The sequence below is a fragment of the Varroa destructor genome, unplaced genomic scaffold, assembly GCF_002443255.2.
Source record: "Varroa destructor unplaced genomic scaffold, Vdes_3.0 BEIS01000005.1, whole genome shotgun sequence".
NCBI classification, from domain to species: domain Eukaryota; kingdom Metazoa; phylum Arthropoda; class Arachnida; order Mesostigmata; family Varroidae; genus Varroa; species Varroa destructor.
In genome coordinates, this window is record NW_019211458.1 from 34,493,801 (window position 1) to 34,519,339 (window position 25,539).

Below are 25,539 nucleotides of genomic sequence, written 5' to 3' on the forward strand. Positions count from 1 at the left end.
AATAAATTAGGGTAAAAGCATCGAATCCTAAGCAAAGGCCGATTCGAGAATGATGATGATGCGATGGCAGTCTGCATACAAATGCAAGCATTTCCACGTTGTCCAAGGTACAAGGTAATACAAATTAAGTTCTGCTCGGGATGTTTGTTTTTTAGGGACAAAAGCCTCCAGCTGTTTAATACGATGTAGTACAATAACGCAAAGTTGCTAGGAAAGCCAAACTTCATCAGTGTACCAAAAACGCTACGTACATAACTTATACTATCTAACTCAGCGCTTCTTTAACGATCCGAGGAAAAACAGCTGCAAATTACAGTTAGAGCCAAGACATCATAGTGATTTAAACATTTCGCGAGTAGGTTTAAGGGTAAATTAAAAAAAAATTTCTCTTTTTTTTGAAAAAGTAGTCAACGACAATAGACTTTTTATTTAGAAACGAGAAATATCTGGTAAAGCATTGACTAACGAAACGCTAGAGCAGATTATGATTAAGACAGCCTTATTAATTGCATTGTCTTCATGGGCTCACGCAGTCCTGACTTCCCTTTGGGAACAAGTAACCCGATGGCTTCTCGGGGCTCTTCAACTAACATTGCCCCTCTTTGTACTACAGCCGCTGTTCCTTCACCACTCGCCAAAGCCCTTTCCATAGATCCTCTCCGTGGTCCCCTTTCTCTCGGTAGAAATTCCACGTGCGTATCTGTTGTATCGCTGCATCCGTCAGGAAGATGCGGAGCTCTGCGATCCGTTCGCCCGGAGAGCAATACTGGCAAACGCAACAATGTAAACTACCCTGGACGTATAAACGGTCCTGAAAGCCAACCTACTGTTTTTCAATCGTGCCATCCAACAAGGCGATACTAGATACGGTATTATCATGCAAATGGTGATAAGCTAAGATAGTTAGCCGTAAGCGAACAAAGCATCTAAATTGTGCATCAGTGAATAGATAAGCATGGTATAACGGGTGTCGACAAATAAGTGTCATCAATGTGTCGGAATGAAAAACCAAGTGTGGCAACAAAGGTCATGAAAATTTCTGTCGACACCGCTGGCCGTGTGCTGCTGTTGCTCTATGCAGCGAAATAATTAGTGAAGGACCACACGTGGATTAAATTAAAGTTTGCAATCGAAGGCGTATTTAGGACGAAATGTATCGAAGAGAAGTTCGTTGCTGTCGTGTACAGGCAATACTGGTGTTTTTGACACTGATTTGCATGTTTTGTGGAAGATGTTCGGCCTCGTCGGAGTGTCCTTTTCACGCGATGTGTTCGTGCAAAAGCGCCATGGTAACCTGCGTTGGTATACGGATATTCTCCCTTAAAGGTACACCAAATTGTCAAGTATTAAAATCTGGTCGGCAAAATAATCAATGATACTTGGGCGCAGGGTAGCTAATCAGTTTAACTTGCAAATAATAATCTCAAAATCACGTTTCATTTAGTCCTAACTACAAGGTAAGTTGAGAGTAATTATTTTCTCTAACGGTCCACCGTGGGACAAGTTCTCTCACTCTGGCTACAATATTGTCCTCGATATAGTTTTCAACTCGTGTAGTTAACCTAATCACCCGCTACGTAATTGTAATGGCCTGAGACGTTTAATTAAGGAAAATCGACGAGTTGGCACGTCCATTAGATTCAGTGATGGTATGGGTAGAAAATGGTATTCAACAGGCCGAGTGCACCCACTTGGTCAAGGCAGCCATGATAAAAAAAAAAGTGCAAGCAACTAGAAGAAGTCATTTGGATCGTGTACGAGTTTAGGTAGCGTCTTGCGTCCAAGCGGGCTCTATTGGAACGTTGCGTTGAAGCCCTTATTACGCAGGCGCTTCGTAAACAGATTGCTAATCTTACTAAAATCATCGATCGTTGTATGCACGTTAGCCAGCTTAACAAACGAACTGGCAAATTTGCATAGAAATACATTAAACTCTATATATTTCGTTTTTACGTGTGACACCAGAATGGATTAGTTCCCACAACCGGCGCGAGATTACCGATACGTCCCATCTCTGGTGCCCTTCTGCCAGTGGGCCGGGATCTTTGATTCAGTCTCTATCTGAAGTTCAGTGAATCATTCTAGGGTACATAAATTCTTAATACTACTAATCGCTAATGTACTTGAAAATACTTGTCATCACGCTATAGATTGTCCTGCTCGCAATAAGGACATCGAAGGCTATAGAAGGAGTTGTTGTCCGTTCTCAGTCACTTGGAGCGCCTCAGCGATGCGAAATTAGTGACATTTTATAAAATAAGTGGATTAATCGTAGACATTCGTAGAAGCACATAGCTACCAATTCGTCCTAAGTAATGGAATGATTGATCCAAAGAAATGTTTACTGTTATTTCTACTATTATCGACTGTGATACAATAAAAATTGTAGATGAGATAGGAAAAAAAAATAATATATATATATATATATATATATATATATGTTTTTCGTGTTTAATGAGAAAGACGGGTCAAGTTATGTGCATGGAGATCAACCTATCGGAATTAGGTATATATTTTATTGAAACCCAGCATCTGGCAAATTAAAGCAATCAGTGGATTGCTGCTTGAAACCCACTAAGGACATGTAAACACAGCATCACAGTTTGTCTGGATAGCAAAAACTCGGATATGGATAAAATTGTTAAACGTCAAATTTAAGGACGTCCTATTTTGCCTGTTATAGAAGCGAAGACTAGTGTACATAGTTGTAAGGGCCCGTTGGATTGTGTTTCGTCTGTATTTACCACTGTCTGCTGAAGGTCCACAAAATTCGATGTAACAATAAATTTTGTGATACATAAAATGTAATACAACAAAGCGTGTCTCTTTTACGTTACGGTTACAGAAACCTTTTCCCTAGTAGATAGTAAATGGAACGCTAAATTTCTTCCTCGAAAACACGAAAGAAAAAAAAAAAAAGGTAGGGTGATCCAGGAATGAACGGGACATATAATACGATGTCGACCACTCAAGTAATAGAGCTGTTAGATGGGATTATTTAACTTGTTCTTCCCTTGATGACGAAGTATTCAAAAACACAATGATCGAAAATATTATGAGTCATCTTTAACATGCTGTTATTTCTTGCAAAAGGAAATCATGGAAAAATCAGACATTAACATGATGAATTATTTTCTGCGTCGAGGGTCCTTCGAAATTTGGCTGTATAACAAAGTAACACATAAGAACGCTTCACATTAGCTCAGACTAACGGGAGTTTCGAGTTGAGCACGATGCACCTGTGTAAATTATAGCTGCGCTCAACGACGTATCCTTTCGCTGCACGTTCCCGTTTAATTTTCGACTAAAGGCAAAGATGCTTTTTTTGCCCATTAGAAGTTTCCTTAAGTTCAACTTGGTCATTCGCCGACCAGTCATTACGGGCGGCTAGTAGCGCGAGCGAAGTCTTTCTCGAAGAACAGCTACGGGTCTACTTTTTCCATAAACCCGAAAACAGTCCACTGGCTCTGTTCGATTCAACTTGAAGAGTTTCTATTATTCGTATGAGTGAAAATATATTGGAGCCTCTACAAACGGCATACGAACCTCAATTAGAATAGGATGTTTATCGCTATAGGCGTAATATGCATACGCTACTGTGACATCGTTCACAGAAATGACTATACATGATAGCGTATTTCCACAGTTCACAAAAATAGTATTATACCATTGGCATATTGGATAGTAACGCGTGTGACCTGCCGTGAAGACTTCCCAGCTGATCAGCACAGAAGCTGTACTCCATTGGTAGTTTCCCTATACCCATCGAGTCTATTTCAAACTTTCCCGTTCTAGGCATACATAGTAAAATCTCAGATCCCTACACAGGTAACTTGCCGATATTAAAATAAACCTTACCTAATAATTAAATTGCATCATTAACGCATACTAACAGAGCTATTTATATAGCTAAGATAATTATAAAGATAAATGAAGATTGCTAGTTATTAAAAATTATATGTTTTATTTACATAATAATTATAAATTCTAAAAAAATATCTTCTATGTTTAGATGCATTCAACAATTAAATTAATTAATGATTTAATTTAATTAAGTAAGAGGTGCAAACTTGTTGGCGTTGCAGTCGAATTATTGGGTAGAACTAGTTAAATAAAGCGGACCAAAGTTAAACAGCAAATAATACACCTTACTTCGCGTGCCAAACGTGAGGACAAAGCATATGGTAATTTAACTTCCACCCGAGTCTCATGAATTCTCGGCGTGTTAGCTCCAACGAAGGAACTTAGTAACCGCTAGCCTTATAACGATATATCTAATCATGTTGATGGTGGTAATGAGTGGAAGTACTCGTGAGCCAAGCGGCTGGACTCACTTAATCTTTGGTCTGCTGAGAGTGTAACTAATAACGTAGCATCAGCAACAGCAAAAATAAAGTTAGGCACAATGTTTTTTATAGTAACAGAAGCAAGCGCGGCCGAAACCACGTGATAGTAAACTGAGTTCGGGCGATTCGTTCACCTCGTCGAAGTCTTTAATTAACTTCGCTAACTTATTTAGCCCGTCTCCCTCATCCATTTGTTTTTCGTTGGCCCCTCTTTGTCGCGCGAAGATAATGTTCAATAACTCACTCTGCATTGTTTTCTCTTCCTGCTCGTTTCGCAACGTTTCCTTGCTACCGTTTGTGCACTACTTTGTTAGCACCGCCTCTTACGCACGTACTCTTTCACTTCTTGCCCCAGTCGAACGACCCAGTTCAAAGCCCCACTGCTTGGCAATTCAGTTATTCATCGCATTGGCCCATTCGGCGACTCTCGTTATTGCTCTCCGTGTCTTTTCATGTGTCATGTAGTTGCTTTTTCAGCGGGTCAACCTTTTTGACAATGAACAGAATCCTCGGCCCTCTGCTCGCCGTAGTGGTTAGTACCCACCGCAGTGCCGCCTCGGGCTCGTCATTCACACAAGGCAAGCATTCAAGCATGCTATATGTACACATGTGTGCACTCACCTGTTATTCCATCCCCATGATTTACACGTGCTTGTACACAGCTTGTTATTGTCTGCGTAACTGTCCTATCTCGAAATGTCAGCGCGCCTCGTTCGCAGGTACTGCTTAATAGCTGGCAGTCGGCCGCTTGCTGACATGGCGAAAGGAAAAGAATGACTGTGACCGGGACAGTTGGGCAAAGGCGGGTACCATGTGAAGAAACGTAGTGAAGATTACTATGCCGACAATGACTCGGAGAGTTCTATTATAGCTTGAACGTGTTTGACCTCATATGGGAATCAACTGTACTAATACCGGTGTACTCTGCGAATTTATTACTAGAACGCTAGGCAAGTTGCTATGCAGTATGTCTATTCGTTAGTTAAATGCAGCTAATATTTACTGTTCTAACTACGAACGCTAGCTAAGTACGTGTTACAGTATCTATACAACATGACGAATGGAGGCACTGCAAGGAATCACCGATCAACGGCTGAAGTACTCGCAGTATGTATCGCTCCCCTTGAGTCGGCATTCGAAAGGCTTCTGACCACTATCGTGCGTGATCTCTGTGGGACGTCGTATCGGAAAGCGCCCATAGTGTTAAACGTATCTATGGTGTGAAGGAAAAGGATGCGTACATATCTAAGCCGCAGGCGGCCAACCCGGAAACAAAGCAAGATCTTTCGACTGACAACCATGCTCAGCGCCTTCTGCTGGCGTATCTACGCAACCGATGGACGGACTATTTCGAAAGCGAAGAGATCCAGCCCGCGCGCGAATTTCGAGTTTAAATTCGAATTAAGACTAATAGATGTGAGAGCGGAGCGGGCATACGAAAGCAGGGGGCAGTTAAATTAATTTATACGACCGCTGTTTGTTTCCACTTCGTTCGGTAGCTCCCGTTAGAGCAGAGTCGAGTGGATGGGCCTGTTGGCAGTGTATAGCCAAGGGCAGGACGTCCCGTAGAGCGAAAAATATGTCGATTTGAATTTATTTACACACCCGCACACATTCGTATGGCCAAGCGGACAACGAACTGTAGCTGGCCATTCTGTGTAGAAAGGCAATGGGTCCTTTGCACTGCTTCTGGGCAGAGGCTAGAAGCACAGTTGTGAGAAAGCTACGTGCGTAACATTCAAGCAAGCTATGTATACATATACAACTAACTCCTATCTAAATCAGTCTACTTAGCACAAATATGGTCCTAAGCTAGCAGTGGGCTCTTGTGCTTCTCTGCGAAAATGGCCGCATAACAACGAAAACGACGTAGGTAGAACGATCAGTGCTCAGTATTCTTGTATCGCATTTGTCATATTTATACAGCAAGGTCATTTGATAAACAATATAGCAAGCACAAAATACTTCATACTTCTAATAGTTCCTGTGAAAATCACATCGGTCTAAGCTAAAATACGAGTACGTAAAGCCTACAATTTCGAAGGACGAGTAAGTGACGCGCCAAATTTTGATTTTCCTCATTTTAATCTTTGCAAAAATCAAATCGGGCGTTGCTTGAGTTATATTACTTGTACGGTGCCTTTTCTAAGAGTGTGTCAGGTTGGCGCTTAAAGATCGTCAACAAGTAGATACTTCCGGTTTTTCTCTCTGGCGTCTTCAAGGACTGTATATAGCATAGCTTCAAAGCCTATAGGATCTCGTTATCGCTCACCGACATATAGAAGCGATCTTATTTACTTTAAGAAATAATAAAGCGAGAGTTGAACTTCCTTACTGTCAGTGCCGGTACTTGCAGTCTGTCTAATATGGGTAATTTTATTCGATGGAAAACGGCTCCTATGAACGCTCTCAAGTAATACACACAATGATTTTACCATCCTCAGCGAAAACACGCGTTGACAGTGATGAATTTGTATGAATATCGTTTGCTGCGGGACGACGAGTACCGCAGCCGAGTCACAGCCACAATGTTCCCCATTGGAACTCAGTGACTTTGTGGATCATTTGATTTATTATAGATGATCAATTCGCATATACGTTCGTGAGTACTCATACTTTTGCACTTCAATTTTTTATTATATTCAGAAATATTTTTCCACCGTTGCGTAAGTGTTACTACCAGTTTCAGCACCTAGGTAAGCATGAACACCAATAGAAGACCTCAAAAATAAGAATGTACAAAAAATGATGACAATTTTATTTTGCCAATAATAATGATTCTAAAATTATCACTAATATAATGATGATACTAATAATGTTATTTGAATTGTTTAATGAAGTATTAGGGTCGATTGAAGTGATTTACATGTTGTATTTTTTTTTTTCTATGAAATTCATTCCTATGGGCCCATCATAGAGACGTCGATAGCACAGGAGCGGGTTGTTTTTCTGTAAATAGCATTAGGATGACCAACTAGGCGAGACCGCCTTTACGCAGATGAGATATCGAGCTCATTTGATCCGTATCCGATGCCGACTGTCTGTGAATCCTGCCTCGTGAACCTACATGTTGATCATTGACACTCTGCAAACAAAATTTGAGCCAGTTTTTTTTTTTTTTTTTTTAAATAGTTATTAATCTGTAGCTACGTTCTACGTGTAGAATCCAAACGGAACATAAATCCTCAAAAAGATTTCTCAGTATTAATGACGAATATTACCGATAACATGAATGAGTCCATTCAGAATGAAGAAAGCTTATAACTCGCTTGAAAAGAAGCAGGTGTTTGTTGATGATTTATTGAAGGAAAATGGCCAGCCAAAATACTGTAGTACGCAGTGATTCGAAGTCAATAACTAGGCCAAAAATAAAATCTATCGTTAAACTTGATTTCGCTATTACTAAGTTAAAACGCGAAAAAAAAAAAAAAAAAAAACACACACACAGAGGCTGTATGGTGTCAAAAGTGCATGCGTTTTATCGTAGTAACATACCGTATAATAATGGTGATAATAAGATAAATTTAAAATAATTCAGTCTAATTAACTGACATTATTGCCAGAAGCCCACAGAGCAAAGAGCGTTTCTTCTAGAGCATCTATTAAGATAAACCTCTTTTCGTTCGAAAAGATTATTCCTATTTAAAGTTTAAAATGCAGAAGTACAACTGTTGAGTTGTGTGCTGATATACTGGCATTCTGTTTTTGCGATATTTTATGCGAACAAATTCTCGGAATCACCTATTTTTACGCCTCGCCCCCGTTAAGACTCCGACTGATATAAGTCTTCCCGCTGGCCTCTTCTGGGACTTTTCCAATTAACCTATAAAGCAGGACTGCAACCACAGAAGCAGCAATTAATTCCAAACATTTTTTTTCTATTTCCTTTTCTCTTACGCTGAGATTTGAAGCAGCGTAACAACATGCTCGTAAAATGACGACCGCTCTAACCGTAGCGATCTGGAAATGCAGTGAAAGCGTTCGATACTAATCCAGGTCAATTAGCCAATGTCCACCCACAAACCTCTACTACATGTTTCATAATGGAGCATTTACAGACAAATCCTCCAATAGATTTGGAAGGCCAGTTAATGATTTTAGCTTATAATTAATTCAGCCGAACTTAGAATCAGTAGCCAAATAGCCCTATAGCAGATATTTTTAATTAAAATTAATTAAAAAAGCTATATGAGTATACGATGTATTAGTTGGGGGGATTTTTCTGTAATCGAAGTAAGAGCTCAAATTGACTAGTAATGTTGAAACAGTAATAGAGTGTTCATCAAAAGAAGACCCTTTTCTGATAGAAATACCTCATCAACTCCGCTATTCACATAACAGGCGAAATACACTATGAATCGGGTTTTGTTCAGCCTTATATAACCGTTAAAACAATAGTTTTCGTAAACGATGTGTTACCGCTCTTAAGCGTGAAAACTTTCCAAGTTATCTTGAGTTAATTGACGCATCCCAAGACGCTATGCGACTTGTTTACATTTTTAGGTATGGTACAAGTTTCGGCCACCGACCGCTGTTTCGGGGCAGATTTTTTAAGTTTGCACTGAAAACAACGACAGTTTTATCCATCACAGAATTATTTTTGTTTCTAGCAATAAATAGTACTTGCTGTTGTCTTGTATACGATGTGCTTTTATAAAAATCTAGGCTTCTCCTTACATGTAAGCCCTATAAGGCAAGGCCACATCGACGCGTGAAACTCAGCTACTTCCCAATACGCTCGCTCGAAATACATAAAGCACAGGTTAGATAAATAACAACAGAGAACAAACGAAAAGCAGAAGGCAAAAAATCAAGCTAAGCATAATTGCACTTAACGTGTACTCTTTCCTTTAATAATTCCCAGAGGCTGGAAAATCATACATAGGTACTTTGTTCCAGCACTTCTCCCACATCTCATAGGTGTCAAGCAGCATCAAATTTAAAGAGAATCACTCCTACTAAAAGCAGGAGGTCCTTCCTTTGCTCCTAGAAATCGAGCCGTTGCTGTAACTAGGATCTGCACAAGTGACGCAGGTACCTTTATCGCCTGCTTACTTTTTTTGTCCTGCATTCGTAGGGTAAAGCCCGCGCTTGAAGCTTTCCATGCGTCCACTGGTGGGAACCGAGGACGTCTGAGCAGGGGGGGGGGGGGGGACTGCTCAGGATGGCTCTATAAAATGTCAATGCATAGAAACAGCGTAGAGAAGCAGCACACGACAGAATAGGGATAAAAGCAGAAAGAGAAAGCGAGCGGTAGTAGAAAAGCTACGGTATAAAACTTGTTAAAAAGGCTCGCGCGTCCGATTCCTTCAGCCTCTTGGCCGTTGAGCACACAGGCGAGAGTGTCTTCGATGAGCGTAACCGAAGGAGTCCATCGAAAAGTGAAGTAAAATTTGAATAACGCCCTGTCAGCAAGGCGGCTGCTGTATGCAAATAATTCCCCGCGCCTGTCTGTTGTATTCAACTCGACGCTGGGCCAGCGCACAAAGAGCGTACTGGTTGTAGCGTTAGACGCCACCGTAATGCCCACGTTTATTCTACTATATAGATAGAAACGCTTTGCCAAGAGTAAAAAGCTGTTTTTTCCGACTTTGCCTTTTTTACGCAATACCTTACATCCTGCCACAGCTACGACACTCAACGAGCAATTCAAAATTTTCTTTATAAGAGCAACATGCACGCATCTATTCTTGTCAAATTGAGTGATTCACTGGTAAGTGCCAACTCAGCTAACGCTCTGGTGATATGTTCTAGATCGTAAAATATTCCTTACGAAAAGGTACCTTTCCTGAAACATACAATGATTGAAGCAGCTATAGCCCATAACGATAAGACAAAACTAGCAAGCTTTTCCGACCACCTACCTCACCCCTGTGTTGTCTCGGAGAAAGGTTGGTTCAGTGTAGCCTGCGGCGTTTCTGCGTTCGTGGGTTATCTTGAGCACAGACCGTTTATTCGCTCGCCGCCTTTCCCGCTTCGGTACTGGGTAAGCTTGTATTCACTGACAAATTTTGCAGTGGCACTTAGATGGGTCGCGTATCGCTGACTATACAATGCTGTGCAGAGCACCGGGGGTTCGATTAAGACAGCTTAATCCAATTGTTCAAAGGGAAACAATATCGCAGATGGATCACAATTCATCATTACGAAGTTTGCCTCTCTTCCTCGTCGTCGTCGTTGTCGTCGTCGTCATAATCATCATTATCATCGTGACAGTTATCATCAGTGTTGCAGTTAGCGTGGTCACCAGAGCTACTGATACTAGCTGTGATATATAGGCAGTTCTGGTGGCCTCATCCATGTAAAATAGATATTTATTTTTTTTCATGTGTTTACAATACATTTCTAAGAGACATGTTTATTGCACGTAGCTGCCACTCGCTCTTATCAGGACTGGAGCACCGCGCACACGCTTACGTCAAGATATCTCTACCTGTATCTTTTAATATTCTCCTATTAACGAAAGAAGCAAATCGACATTATTACGCTGAAATACGCTAGCTTTTAATTTTATCATACATAATAATCCACCGGATTCAAATCCGTGCAGCAAGCCAGCTTGTCCCAAAACAAACTCACAGGTCACAAATCCTGGACTAAGTTTCTCGTATGCGTGATTTTCTGAATCGTGAGCAAACGAGTCATTGTTTATGTCCATGATCTTTATAAATCCGTTTCTGTCGCTACCGCATAATCAGAAGAACTCAAGAAAGGAATTATACCCCTCCAATGCCTTGCCCTTATTGCCCTCGGGAAGTTTTTGCTTGCGTTTATTGGTATACGGCATGCGTCCGAAATGTTCGTCACCCATCGAGCAATGCTAAACCCAGACATGTTACACCTTCCGTAAAAGCATCTCTTTTTCTTTTCATACTCTTCCCGTTCTGGTAAACAATGCTACTGCACTGTTACTAGTTTAACAAGTATACCCGAGCACAGATCTCTGCCATGATGGGCTTTTATATTTTTGTTATACAAGGAACGGCGTTCTTGTAGTAACAGAAATAGCGGATGGGGGCGCGCGCGCTCCTGCTACGACAAATCTCACATCAAAAATCATCCCAATGTACTGCTACCGCCCCACTTACTCGCTACCTGATTTAGAAATAACTGCTTTTGTGATGGTCATCATTTAAGCTACTTGTCCCTGGCTGTGCTTTAACCTCTGTTTGCATTTAGCTAAAGATATTTTGCAAAATATAACTTCTTATTACTTTCTGAACAGAAAGCTACGTCCGCATAGTTCAGGTCTCGTGGTGACGCATTTCAGTTCACGTCGATACGCGCGGTCAAAGCAGCGTTCAGCGAGTTACTGTTCTCATCTGATTGTACTAAAGATAGTTTGATGGTCTCCCTAGAATAGCCGACTGAGATTGTCTAAACAGAATATCCTTCGGCATTTGTTAAACACATTTGCCTATTTCATTATTTGCATGCAAGCCATCCGCACGCAAAGATGGCAACTTACAATTTTGGATCTAATTTGCCTGCACGACGGATAGCTGCGCGCCCACTGCGCATTTTCTGACATGAACGTAAGTTATGTTAACTTACGTCCTTCTTACTTATGTACCTCTAATATAACTTTCTATGACTGAATCATTTAGAAGTGTATACATTGCGAGATACAGCATACGCTCTTTACGGTACGCTTTTAATATAAACTCGAGGATTTTACTAGTTAAATTATACAGTTAAGAAACAATATGAATAACATTTGTTTCTTACATATAATGACAGTTTTTATTGTCAGGGCTGCAATCAAGCCGGTGGCAGAGTATGGGTTAAATTCTAATATATTTAGGAATTTGAAACGTTACCATACTCAAAGCGAACTTTGCAGTGAGCTAAAATAAAGAATTTATATAACTTTTAGTTGTTGGTCAAAGCAAAGACTATATGATTAATAGCCGGGGACCTCACCAGCCCATCGCTTATCAATAACTTACGCAATCGCAACGTTTGTATCAATGATTTGTATCCTAATAAGTGTATGTTGTCTTATCATTTTGTATGTTTTTACAGATATATTTCATCGACCCCAGTTCATTCACCGGGAGAACGAGTTCAGTCAAATCGTGGTTAGCCGATCGGGTTTGTTACAGCTTGATTGGAGCCCTACTCAAATGGTAACACTTAGTCTGCCCAAAAATTCAATCTACAATATATCACAAGGAGCATTTAAAGGGAGTGAGAGCTCGTTATCTAGCCTGGACCTCAGTGATAATCGTCTTGTAGCATTGCCAGACCTAACAAGTTTGCGGGCGTTACAGTGGGTCAATCTCCAACACAACGATTTCACAGAGCTGCCTGAAGGTTTCCGATACACCAATATCTCAACCTTATTTATGTCAGGAAACTATATTCGAACGATTAGTCCGGACTGTCTGCCCGACTCGCTCGTCACACTCGACCTCGACGGCAATCAGATCCTCAACATTGAGGGCAATACACTTCCGCCAGGATTGCGAGCTCTAAACCTTGGGAATAATATAATTAACGCGGCGCCAGGCCATATTCTCCACAAGCTAGCTTCGCTCGAACGATTGTCCTTGAGCAATAATGTGTTCAAGCACTTACCAAAATGGTGGCACCTTGGCCGGACTGTCCAGGTCTTGGATCTGTCGCATGGCTCGTTACGGCAGCTTGATGCGCCCTGCATCGGCCTAGCGAACTCAACTAGCTGCGAGCATCTTCAAACACTGCACCTCGAATATAACTTTATCTCAACGATAAGCGGGGCGGCATTCGAAGGCATGCGTCTCAGAAAGCTGTTCTTGAATTCTAACCGTCTCATGCAACTCCCTGAAAGCACATTTAATGGTAAGACCCCCACCCCCCCATCCCACCGATCATAGAGTCCCGTCGATTCGCTTACCCTAAGCGGTCGCTTTAGAATAATTTACGACAGCTCTTTTTTCTATCGTTAACGGCTGGCAGTGTCAAACGGTTCGACACACGTCGAGCAATTGCTTAGAAAATAAATTATCCCTTAGATTTTTGTCGTTGAAAGAAGAAGCATACAATGGTTTGGCTATGCGGTGTTAACATTTGTACATTGTATCAATGTATTAAAGTGGACCAGAAGCTAAGAAGTGTTTCCAAATTGTATTACGTGACAATAAAGTGTTAGAAACTACAAATCCTTGCGCAAAGAATAAGATTTTTATTTATTTATTTACACTTTTCGAAGGATTGGCCAAATTGATATAGTCGCTCTTGATCGTTGTAATAGTGCAAAAAAAAAGAAAACGTTTTATATCGCGTTGTCAAAATAGACCAAACTAGAGATTAACAGGTTTATCTTATATTTTAAGGCTAGTGTTTTTTCTCCGTTAGCTTCAGCTGTTTTTTTTTGTGTGTGTCTGCATACAGTGGAATCACATTTCAACCCATACGACACTTATTACAACCTCCCTAATAACGACTAGATGAAATCATGGAATATTACATGATTTTATTTAATCATAACAATAAGGTTCACGTAGGGCGTTCCCTTCATTTTTCCTGTTAGGCTCCATAGCAAAATCCCTTCTGATTCTCGATTTAAGTGAGAATCAGTTTTCATCACTGCCGGCCTGCGTCTCCGACTTGCGAAGTCTCACAGTTCTCAGCTTACGAGGAAACCTCCTGAGTGCCTTTGAGCCGGTGGCGTCAGGGGGCGCTTCTTATCCAGCGTTCTTCAAAACACTCCAGGTGGGCTGCTTCACCAGGCTACATGCACGCTACATTGTACCGAATAGATTATGCGAAATGCGTTTCTTCATTACGGAGCCCCCTAAACGAGAGGAGCATTCAGAGGAGAATTCAACAATGACCAAAATAATGGTGCGTCTTTCAGGTAATGGACTTGTCCTACAATCAGTTATCTGCAATTCCGCCAGCCTTTGCTGGTACAACAGATTTGGTGCGTCTCAGCCTTCAGGCGAATCTGATCGAACGCCTGACGTCGCACGACTTCACAAAGTGGTCAGTAAACTTACGCAGTTTGAGTCTATCGAATAATGCCATTAAGGTGATCACAAAACACGCCCTGCGGAACCTCGTAAGTTTGAAAGAGCTCAAATTCTCTTTCAATAATATTCACTACTACGATGGATCTGCTTTCGGTGCACTGGGTAATCTGCAGGCGTTGGAGATATCATCGACTTTAGCCAGCGACATTGCTGTGCGCAATGTTCACAAATTACTAGCTCCTCTTAAAAAACTAAAATCACTTCAGATCGATTACAATAGATTATACCATATTGAACCGTTTGCCGCCTCCGTGACTAATCTCGACCTCGAGGGCAACGATCTTAACACTGTACCTGCAATATCAACGTTATCAAAGCTATCTCGTTTATCATTGAGCTACAACAGCATCCATTATCTGCGAAGTAACGTCCTGCAAAATGTGTCATCCTTGGAACAAGTAATTCTTATTGGAAACCCGTTAAGGGAAATAGAATCGTACGCGTTTTCGGATCTACGCTCGTTGGTAAGCGTTATTCTTTCATCGAACCGCTTGAGGGGAGTCCAATGTTATGCATTTTACAAACTGCCGAGTCTGCAAAGACTCCATCTTGACAACAATCTTATACAGCATCTGAATTTGGATATGCTCGAAGACGCTGGCAGTCGGCTATTTCTCAACGCGTCAAATAATCAGATACAAAATATATTTACTAACAAAAAGAACCGAACTGTCGATGTTCGTATTTTTGACGTCTCGAACAACCGCGTCGATCGGATTACGTCAGAAGTGTGGTCCAAGATGCCACGACTTGTGCAGTTAATCGCTTCAAATAACCGTCTCAAGGAGCTTGCAATTTGTGATGTACCTTTAAGCCAGCTGACCATAGCCGATTTCTCAGAAAACCAACTTTCTGCTGGTGCTATTGCCAATCTTAGCGTGTTTTCACCGGCGCTCGAAGTACTCAATTTGCGCGGCAATGGACTTGAGTCGCTGCCCTCGGCCGAAGTCTTCGCACAAGACTATTTGACGACAACCACCGCCGCAATTGCTGGCCCCAGTGGTGTTGTAGAATCAACAGGCCCAGCGTCCGATTCGTTGCCGCTGCCGCCATCATCATCATCATCACCTAGCAACGCCGATCACTGGCCGATGATGCGCGTTCTTGATTTGTCGCGAAATCAACTGCGTCAAATTGAGCACACTGCCCTTCCACCATCATTGCAGATGCTCAACGCATCATTTAACCCTCTTGAAAAGTTCGGCAATAGTGGGGCTGAACTGAGGGCGCTTTCATCGTTGGATATTTCAGCGACTCGGCTGGCTCACGTCCCGATCCCCACCGTGGCATCATTAGAGCAGTCGGCGCCCAGCAAGCTTCAGGTACTCAATGTGTCCCTAATGTCGTTCGCTCATTTAGAAAACGTGTCCAGCCAGTCTCTACCCCGAGGTCTACTCGTTCTCGACGTATCGGGCTCAAATGTTCGTTCGGTAACCCTCGACGAACCGTTACTGGCCGAACTGAATCTAGCTAATACAACATTGGTGTCTCGTTATGTCGTCCACGCCCCGTCTCTACGCGTCGCCGATCTGTCGCATAACAGAGCTCAAAATCTCAGCTCGTTGCTTAAAGCTTTTTCAGCGGATCAACTGCACGAACTCAATCTTGAGGGTAACGCGATCGATAAAATCTCGAACTTGATTTGGCGTAAGGTGCCACGTCTCACCCGTCTGCGGATTAACTCGAACCCCCTCGAAGTGTTAACACTACATTCTTTTCGAGGTTTGAATCATCTAAGCGAACTCGACATGCGAAATCTTAGCCTAACTAATCTCGATCCACGGTGTCTGCACAATCTCAAGTAAGTAATGTCAATAGGCCCAAAAATGAACGTAATATCAATCATAGCCACTTGAATATATTAAACATATGTGTAAGGACTTTATGCAAACTTCGTATCCTAATGTAAGCTTTTCCAGGCCTCGACTTTATCAGCAATCATAAAAGCGTTATATCTTCATTGTATGTGGAAATGTAACATGGTCAAGCTTCTCAAGTAGGTCGATGATAATTCTTTCTGTTATATCTGCCACAGATTTGAGCCTATATCGGTATTTTTCAAAAGGGATTACGGTCTTCCAGGACCAGTGTAGCGAGTTTTTTCAAACCGTGCCTATAGCAAACACAATCCAAAGGCACTTTTCAGCTATTACATTAAATAAAATTAATTTCTTTCATTTTATGACTCTTATCAACAAAAACACTAGTGATCACTATTTATATATCAGCAATTCGTCTTTATTTTTGGATGAGCCTTAACTTTATTGGTTATTATATCTATAGTATAGTGTAAGTTATATATATATATATATATATATATATACTATTGCAGAGCGCTATCATCACTAAAACTGTCAACGTACAACAAAGGCATCCGATCACTGCGACTGCAAGAATTACTTTCCGATTCGTTAGCTCTACGCCACGTAACTGTTGAGGTGGAAGAGCCAGTTCTCTCTTACCAACTCCAGTGGGCTTTTGCAACCACAAAGTTACGAGAACTTCAAGTGACAGGTACTTTCGAAGATCTAAAGGATATATAGGAACAGTATACTGAAAGGTTTAACAGGTAGTAGTTGGTCATGATGCGTACGTTATTTATGCATTATTGAAGGCAACAATAATTTTCGGGTTACGAAACGACTCAACGGTCCATGCTACGCTAAAATATTTCAAGATATGTAAAAATCGAGGCTCTGATGAGTGATCTGTCAGGTATAGGTCGTATCGCCAAATTAAGAGCACTGATTAATTTCAACAAGCTCCAGTTTGAATGATTTAGAATATTTTCATTGTTGCCCTTGAGGCATTGCAGATCCGTAACCAGTCTGACTTGGAGCGTTGTACTATCTCTAATTTAGACAAAATCGCTAATGTATAATATACAAGATATTATGGAAGTATGCAGCATTGTTAGTTAACATACTTTCGAGAAGTGGGGGGCCCATTAAAGCGGCCATATTTTTAAGATAAAATCGTTTCAAGTGTGTCAGTGACTGGCCGTACATGATCGACTTAAGCTGCGCCCAGATGTAGCTAATTAATTGATAACTTAACATATGAAAATTACTTTCATGCCAATTATGCGGAAACACGCTCGAATTTCAATGAGCTGTTCCTAAACGCTGGGTCATGTCAGATAATGTTATTACCTTGTGACATATCTACCTTTTCAGCCGTTGTTGGACACAATGCCCGAAAATAACATTTGAAATTCTAAACAGATGGCTGTTAGCAATGCGGTGGAACGATTCGATGCATCCCCTACTGGTTCTCTGCTATACGTCAATTAGATCTGCATTAATATTATATAAGTGTGGACTAGGGGAACGTATCGTATTCTTGGGCTGCTGCTCGATTGGGAAGGGTCGGTGACACTGCCGGTCCCGATGTCGCCGAAAACTGTCTAAATTCCAGTGTGTAGGAAGACAGTCAATTCTGATAACCAAGTCAGGTTGCTGTTCAGCAGCAGGCCTTCTGCACGGCTACCATTTTTGCTCGCTCATGCGAAAATGAACATCTTCACTATAGAAATAGCAGTGATCCAGCCGACGTGCAGTTATTTGCACGTCACAAGACAGTGGATATACACGCATCCAGACACCTACTGAAAGGACAAATCAAAGCTGAGAAGGCCGATTCAATGTGCATGGTGTATCAGCCAAGCCCTGAGCGCTTCCTGAGCTTGGGTCCTCGATAAGCCAGCCATGCAGATGTGTCGTTCGTTCCGGCACTTCTTTATGTGTAGCTATGACCCGCGTGCCTATTTTCTCACTCGTCCGTATGGGGTGGAGTCACTGCGTATTTTCCAACCGTATATACTTACAAAATAATTCTAGCTTCGATCGTTAGCCCTTCCCCGGTACGATACAGTATTACATTGGCTACACACGTGAGAGCCTTGTGTGTTTTGGTATTTGCCTCGGGTCTCGGTGCTGCTGCTGCTGCTGCAAGATTACCCTCTACTTACCTTTACGAACCTACTTGCTCCTCTACGGGGTCTGCCAGACAACAGCCCTGTCTCTCAGACTCGCGACGACTCAGGTTGGAACGGTTCCATACACGGGATTTACGCGGCGTAGCCGCTCCGGCGAATCCAGGCCAGGTCTCATTGGTTCGCACCGTTCTACAATTGGCTGTAGGCAGGTAGATTCTTCGGCCACGTTCGCCGCCGTTACCAGACGTGCTGGAACCAGCGAGACCAGATCACTTCGCCGCGTAGGGTGCCAGCAACAGCAAAACGATAGTAATATTACGGTTTCTACTGCTGCTGGTGCTTCTACTACAGGCAACCAGTTCGAAGGCCCGTTGTATTGTTCAGAGTCGATTGCCCGGCGGGTTTACCTTCCAACAGCCAAGAGAAGGGCTTTGTCGATTCCTGAGACCGTCATTCGGTTTCCTTTAGAACACTGCGCCCAATAGAAACGTACGCGCAGAAGCGCCACAGTAGCTGTCACAACACGATACACCCCAGAGGGAATGTATTCTTGCATGAGTGGGCATACGGCAGGACTTTGATATGGCAACGTTGGTAGTCAGCTCTGACTGGTCTAGTTGATTCCACTGAGAGAATGTTGTTGCTAGAGAAAATAGCAGATATGCCGTCAGCAAATACTAAGTTAACGAAGTGATATTCTACTACACACGAGTTTATAAGTAAGACTTACCTGAAATAAATTTTAGATTGCTATCTATATATATGTGCCCCATATATACACCGAATCGACGGTGTACTCAAATAAACAAAAAAATGAAGCACTCGCTTCACATTCAGTGATATACTGGTTTTAAACAAGTTCAGATAAGCAAGAATGTTAATGCCACAACAAGTCAACAACCTATGGTTTCTTTTATATGTAGTAGTTGATTTAAATTATTGTGGTTTCGAAATTAGCTATTAAATTATGTGCAAGTTTAAATAACTTTGCAGCGGATTAAGTAAAATTTTTTTAACTTCTAGGTAAATCTCACTTCGTATTGTAGAGCAACACAAATATATTTCAAAATAAGAAAAATTACGAAGGTTTTGGTTTAACGTTTAAGGTACTATCATCTTCGAATTCCATTGTTATCCTGTTTAATTGCTCATAGTTGGCTCCCTGGTTCCTGCCTCTGATGCTTTCCTTAGATTTTGCTTCCGAAGCACGCAACTTAACGGAATGACAAGTTCCAACAATTATGCGTTCCACTTCCCATGGATTATAAGTTAAACTACGTCAGTGTCTTTACTTGAATGGAACGTACGTTCGGAATCGCATCGTTCCACACCAATGAAAACTCAATGGGCCAAAAAAAAAAAGAAAAATCTATCTAATATAATCCTGTATCGCTCATTTCGTGGCCCTCCAATCCCAAAAAAAACGTTTTACTCGTTGATAATTATGCCTGCGAAAAGACATATTGACCCCTCGTGAAATGTTTGGTTGTTCTATCGACAAATTGCCGTTGTCTGGGTCCACTTTTGTGAGAAAACTGGGCCATGTCAGCGGCTCATAAGAAGTTGAACTGGTGATGCGGAAAATTCATTTCAAGGCCCAGAATTAAGATGTGGCTGAACGATTATAATTTTTAGAGAGATAGTTCTAATGTAAACCCGGAGTACGACCGATGGGTCGCAAGCTTCGCTTCGAACAACTTTCTTTTACTAGTCCAGAGGCCTAAATTGAGCATAGACGTTGATTTTATTAAGATACACTTCGTTCTGTCCCTGATTCCTTTGATTGAGCTCACCACACTTTGTATGCTACTGAAAAAGCTGTTTCCTATAGTTTACATTCTGTCTTTAAGTAGACTTTGTAGAGCTAACTTACTGGAACTTAATAACCAAAATTGGTAGCAATATGCACGTTGATCCGTAGACGTTCATTAATAATAGCTGCTAATGTACTTCTCAGAGGATACTAAAAACTCAAATAACTTATTATCATTAATAGACTTTACGTTGGCTGTGTTAATTTAGAATAACAATTGTCAAGAGCAGATTATATCCGTTATTTCCACCAAACCCTTTCTATGGATGACGCGTCATGCGCACTTTCAGTCAAGACCGATCTACCAGTCGGCATAGCGTGTACTCGATTCGCGTGTGTCCTGAGGGACGCATGCATTAGAACGCAGAATCCAAAGTAGGGCTTAAGTGAAATTGCTATCGATTTTATTCCCTAAAGAGATCATCACATCATTATATCATATCGGAGAGATGGAATACCTGGGACAGCATGAAGCCTAGTTGGTCCTTAAATAAAACTAGGAATATCGAATGAAAGTGTCGCATTGATTGCGTAGAATTACTCGAACTTATCAAAAGACAGTGTCACATCACTAAGTCCGTTCTGTTCGTTACCGCGCGCTTTGACACGAGTCAACCGCTCAGCAATTTCTTCGTTCCTAAAGATGCTTGCATGATTGTTCCCCGCTCCTCAATATGTTAATTATATAAATTGGTAGTACGACAACTTACCAACGGAACCAGATCACATTCTCAACTGTTACGATGTCTAAACTTATCCAGAGCGCATGGGTGGTTCAATAGAATGTCTAAGATAAGTTCTATTAGACTGCCTTATAGTTTAGCTAAGTGTCATCTTTTATGCTGGCCGCATTGGAATTGCTGTGCAAGTTCCAATGAGAAAGCGAACCAATATTCGCAGACTCATAGCATTAGAGTAGACAATATAATAAATCACTGCGACAAAGACAGATGCTTTAGACTGCCTTACACACACAGACAAAAAATGCCTTCAAAAAATTTGAGAATAAGAAAAATCATCATCGTCATCACAGGCTGTTTTGTCTCTTTAGGATCATCTTTAAGGTCAATACTTCCGGACGCCTTTCTTGGACTCGAAAACATTCACGAGCTGGTACTTCGTATACGACATACCTCAGTTATGGAGCTGCCTGATGGTCTTCTCCGGTTAGTACGCATCGCGGCTTTACTTTCAAACCATTAGATAAAATCAATTTAGTTTATCCATTTAAATACAAATATTATGGAGAAGCACGTCGAACTATTACCAAATGAATTCATATTTTACGGTATTTGGTTTTTACTTCAAGAGGAATGGCACTTAGAAAGAATTATAAAGAAAATTCAGATGGCTATTGAGAACTTTATTTAGCATGCACACTATATGCGATGCAATGTTTTAATGTGAAGACCAACCGTGCTTGTATACTTACTCTTCACTGCCTCTTGAGTGTTCTTGAAGACGCTGAAATGTTTAATAAGCACGGAAAACTTATCTATTGTTCGTACGTATTAAAAGCTACGAATGCAAACATTCTATTGGTTACATAATAGGTGTTGTCTGTTATCATCTGTTTGACTAAGCGCACAGGAGTATATCAAAGCGCGACGCGTTTCTTAAGGAAGCACACGCTAATAAGATCTTTTTTCTGCCATTTTACGTTTCTTGTCTAGATACCTGACAGATGTGCGCTTTCTTACGCTCGATCTCCGCTCCAACCTCCTGCAAAGCATCTCACCACGCGTGCTCGACTCCAAAAGGATGTCATATTCCAAGAGCACCCAATTTCTAGCAGGTTCGTTCTTGCGGGAGGTCAAGACCTGTCACACTGTCTTCCCTCTTACCTTTTCCTTCGTTTTTGCTGCTAATATAAGCCAAATGTATGTCAAGTTTGAGTTAAACATAACTATTAAAGTTTGAGACTTACCATCTACTCAGGTATGATATCTTCATTTTCCCGAGACATTTTCTCTCTTTTTTTTTTTTGTTTCATCCTGATCTTCCTTCTGGCACAACCTTTCTCTATATGTGCACGTGGCCGCTCCCGCCGCTACATTTACCCGTCGCGCTTCAGTTTGGACAGGGCCGATTGCCGGAGAAACGCTCGGCTCCGATTAGAGCCGTATTCAGGCAGTGTCTGTTTTTTGGGAAGCTCTAACGTTACTCACACATATTCTTGCTACCATTTCGACTCGAGAGGAGCAGTTCCTCGTCTCAAATTATTCGACTTTCTAGCCTATTCAGCCTGCATATTCAACCGCGTCCGCCAATCGAGTGTTTTTGGAGAGGGGAACCTTTTTCTTTTTTTTGCTTTTCTTGGCCTGCATAGAACGAAATAGTAAATGGCCTCCCTGAAATATACGTTCTGTAGCCTCGCTATTCCGCGACGTTTCGCGTATCTAACAAGCCATCACCTTCGCAAACCTTGCTACAGATAGTCGATCAGGCCAATTTATGTGTTTATTGAATGCACCCTGCGAATCATAGAAGGAAATAATTTTCATGCCTCGCACAGCTACAGATGCGATGAAGGTCCGCCGCAAAACCTGGCTGAGGGTTACAGCTGTTATAATCGTTGAGAATAATACTAAATCCACTGAGATGATAACGAAAAAATTGCTTCTTCTAGGACATGTATGAAAAAGGCTGAATATCTGCTCTTCTTTGCCGTGCTGTTCGAAGCACGAAGTGTATTTTGATGTCCTAAACCGATGCCTTACCTACCACCTTCCGGCAAATAGCAAGCCTATAAATCCAACCCATAAAATCAGTTCTCTGAGTCGCAAATATAGAAGGTTTATAATACTGCTTCAAGGTTTCTTTATTGGGCAAGTTTAGATATATAATGAATTCGACTGAGAAATAAAGGGTGCATACAAATCACCTGGTTTATTTCAGCCTGATACTGACTTGTAGATAGAAATTGTGGTATCGAATATATACGGTCCTATTTAAAAATGTCTGTATTATTGTGAAAAATGGTACATCTTAGGACCGCTACCCTGGCAAATTGGTTTGCTCGATCCGCGTAAATAAATGTTTCTCTGCGTTGGGTAGATTAATAATGTATCGTTTGAGTCCCGCAAACCTTGGCCTTAATCGACATGTTTACTATTTATTTATGTGAATGTACAAGATTATCTGTGTGCCATCCTAATTCAGTACTTTCTCCCAGGTGGGTTTCGTCTGGAAGATAATCCATTTCGATGTGACTGTGGCCTTGTGTGGCTTTCACAATGGCTGCGCCGTTGGCTACGGGAAACCGTCAAAGTACAACGTTTTGAGCCTGCAACCGCGTTACAATTGCATCATATAGCGCGACAATCCACCTGTCTGCTGCCAAACGGAAAGTAACGTATCCGTCTTTGACTTTAAAAGTTTTGCTACCGATATCATTAACTTCAAAAAAAAACATTTAAAAAAAATTAGTGCATTTGAATACGCTACCAATAGTGACATAATGTCCAACTCTTTTACTTTTTATTAAAAAGCCATTACCCTTTGCAAATATCTCCTGTTACACACGTGTCGTATAATATAATACAGAATAATATATACAGAAATATAATCTAGATGTAAGCTTTTTAAACGGGGATTACTTTACGCGTTGGTGTTATCACGACAAAGGAGTTGCTCGTTGGAACTAGCAGTTTAGCTTTCTAACGATTACGGCGTTAGGGTTAAGGTAAACGTCATGGAGTAGTTCGCCCGTACCAAGCTCAATAGCTCTACTCCGTACCGAAGTGTCCTTTATCGAAGTGTAATGATCACATCCGATTGTATCTGAGACATTTATATATAACTATAATTTCGTTTGAACATTGACGTTCTGTAAACTAAATTCTTCGGATCATTATTATTTGAGTAAACATCGGAGAGCATTGGTCTGACAGAAAACGGAACGCTCACTAGTCATCGTGCAGCCTACTTTCGAACACCTTCACAAAACGAATGGGTCAATTATACAATATGAATCTTTGCATCTTCATTGTTCTGGACTGAACATTCAGAGCGAGGCTCGTTTTTGTAGCTAACGGAATTTCTATTCCTACATGCCTACGAAGATCACTAAGTGCGAGCGCAGTAGGGCATTTTCTTAGAAAAATGTAGAATGGAATTGGAGTAGTACAGCAAAGAAAAGTTGGCTATCCATCGTTCTGTTACAAATCACTATCGCCGAAACATAACGCTAACTGCTAGATACAAAGCTGGTACAACTTGGGTTAGAATTTGGCCATTTCGAAGAGCCAACACCTAATGGCTGTTTTGTTCCGATGACTTAAATCTACTTGAGCTACTTTGCAAATAGCCAAATTATTTAAGTATTTAAACGTTTTTTAATTAAGAAAAAAGTAGCGTATGATTTCTGCATTGACCTCACAAACGCAATGTGAGAGAAAGACGGATCTTGACATATAACTTTCTTTTTGTATTTTTTTAAGATCTTTGCCGCTGGTAGAGTTCTCATCCGAACACTTCCACTGCGCCACCACGGGTGCATCTGTCGGATCCAGTGGGGTTCTGCTGCCTTCAAGCGTGACCTTCTTCCTCCTATTGCTATGGCCAATGTTTTTACAACTACCAGGGACTCTCTGATCCTGTCTGGCAACGGGGATCATGTACAATCAACAGACAGCAATTACCCATACAGGGGCATATAGATAACAATAAGGTGTACAGGCAAGCAATAAATGTTTTTACAGTTCCAATAAAAATTATGTAGTCTTTTCTCATATACATACATTTTGTAAGAAAAAAGGTTATACCAATTTGTCACATTATTTGAAAAGAACTTCTTTGGCTTCGGAGCACTTTTGAAACTATCTGAAAGTATCTAGTAATGTCTTTTTTCGTTATATTTGTGTAAGGCTTTGCGAAGTTTCATTCCGGTCTCGCGTGTATTGGCTTAATCTGTTTCTATACGGCCTGAAGAAGTGACGGCTTTTCTCACAAAACGCTAAACAAATTAGGTTTTCTGAGCGGTATTCTTTGAGTCGCCAACGTGGAAGAGTAGTCCTATTTGGATAAAAACAAAACACTTCGTGTTTTTTAGTCCAACTTGAAAAAGGTCCTTTCCAATTTTTTGCATGGTCACGCGCAATTTTATGAATACGATTATTGAAAAGTGACGTCACTAGATGAAAATCCGTTTGAAAAATGATGTACACAAAAATCACAGTGGTGGCGAAACTTCAGCGGCAATCACCTTCAAGCTCGGTGAAGCACCACAGACCAATGAGCTTCTTTGGTTACTCCAAACCGATACGGAATTGTAAGTGAACCTGCAGGCGCACAAGAAGCACAAGCAGATTTCAGCGTAGAAAATGAGCAATCCGAGTTTCACAGATAATGGATAGCATCAAAAAATATATTTTTCAATGACTCTGAGACCATTTCGAAGCAAATTTTATGTTGGTATGGTTATGA

At 41.2% G+C, this 25,539-nt stretch overlaps 1 protein-coding gene across 3 annotated transcripts; it reads left to right on the top strand.

Moving 5' to 3' along the window:
• Nucleotides 1-620: 620 nt before the first annotated feature.
• Nucleotides 621-24,821, top strand: LOC111251740 (uncharacterized). 3 transcript variants are annotated; one of them, XM_022808661.2, is made up of 9 exons: nt 634-1,326; nt 12,372-13,169; nt 13,861-14,042; nt 14,188-16,163; nt 16,695-16,876; nt 21,164-21,278; nt 21,786-21,907; nt 23,288-23,462; nt 24,555-24,821. In XM_022808661.2, exons 1-9 carry the CDS (start codon nt 1,152-1,154, stop codon nt 24,706-24,708), a joined length of 3,879 nt encoding a protein of 1,292 aa, XP_022664396.1. In that variant the 5' UTR covers nt 634-1,151; the 3' UTR covers nt 24,709-24,821. The 3 variants fall into 3 exon arrangements, with proteins under 3 accessions (XP_022664398.1, XP_022664397.1, XP_022664396.1); XM_022808662.2 differs by lacking the exons at nt 23,288-23,462; nt 24,555-24,821 and adding an exon at nt 22,187-23,253 and having other exon boundaries at nt 628-1,326; XM_022808663.2 differs by lacking the exons at nt 16,695-16,876; nt 23,288-23,462; nt 24,555-24,821 and having other exon boundaries at nt 621-1,326; nt 21,786-21,909.
• The last annotated feature ends 718 nt before the right edge of the window (nt 24,822-25,539 follow it).

Coding starts and splice junctions, on each gene's coding strand:
- LOC111251740 (XM_022808661.2), top strand. CDS start 1,152: ATGTATCGAAGAGAAGTTCGTTGCTGTCGTGTACAGGCAATACTGGTG. Junction 13,170..13,860: donor CCCTGAAAGCACATTTAATG/GTAAGACCCCCA, acceptor TTTTCCTGTTAG/GCTCCATAGCAAAATCCCTT. Junction 21,908..23,287: donor GAGCACCCAATTTCTAGCAG/GTTCGTTCTTGC, acceptor ACTTTCTCCCAG/GTGGGTTTCGTCTGGAAGAT.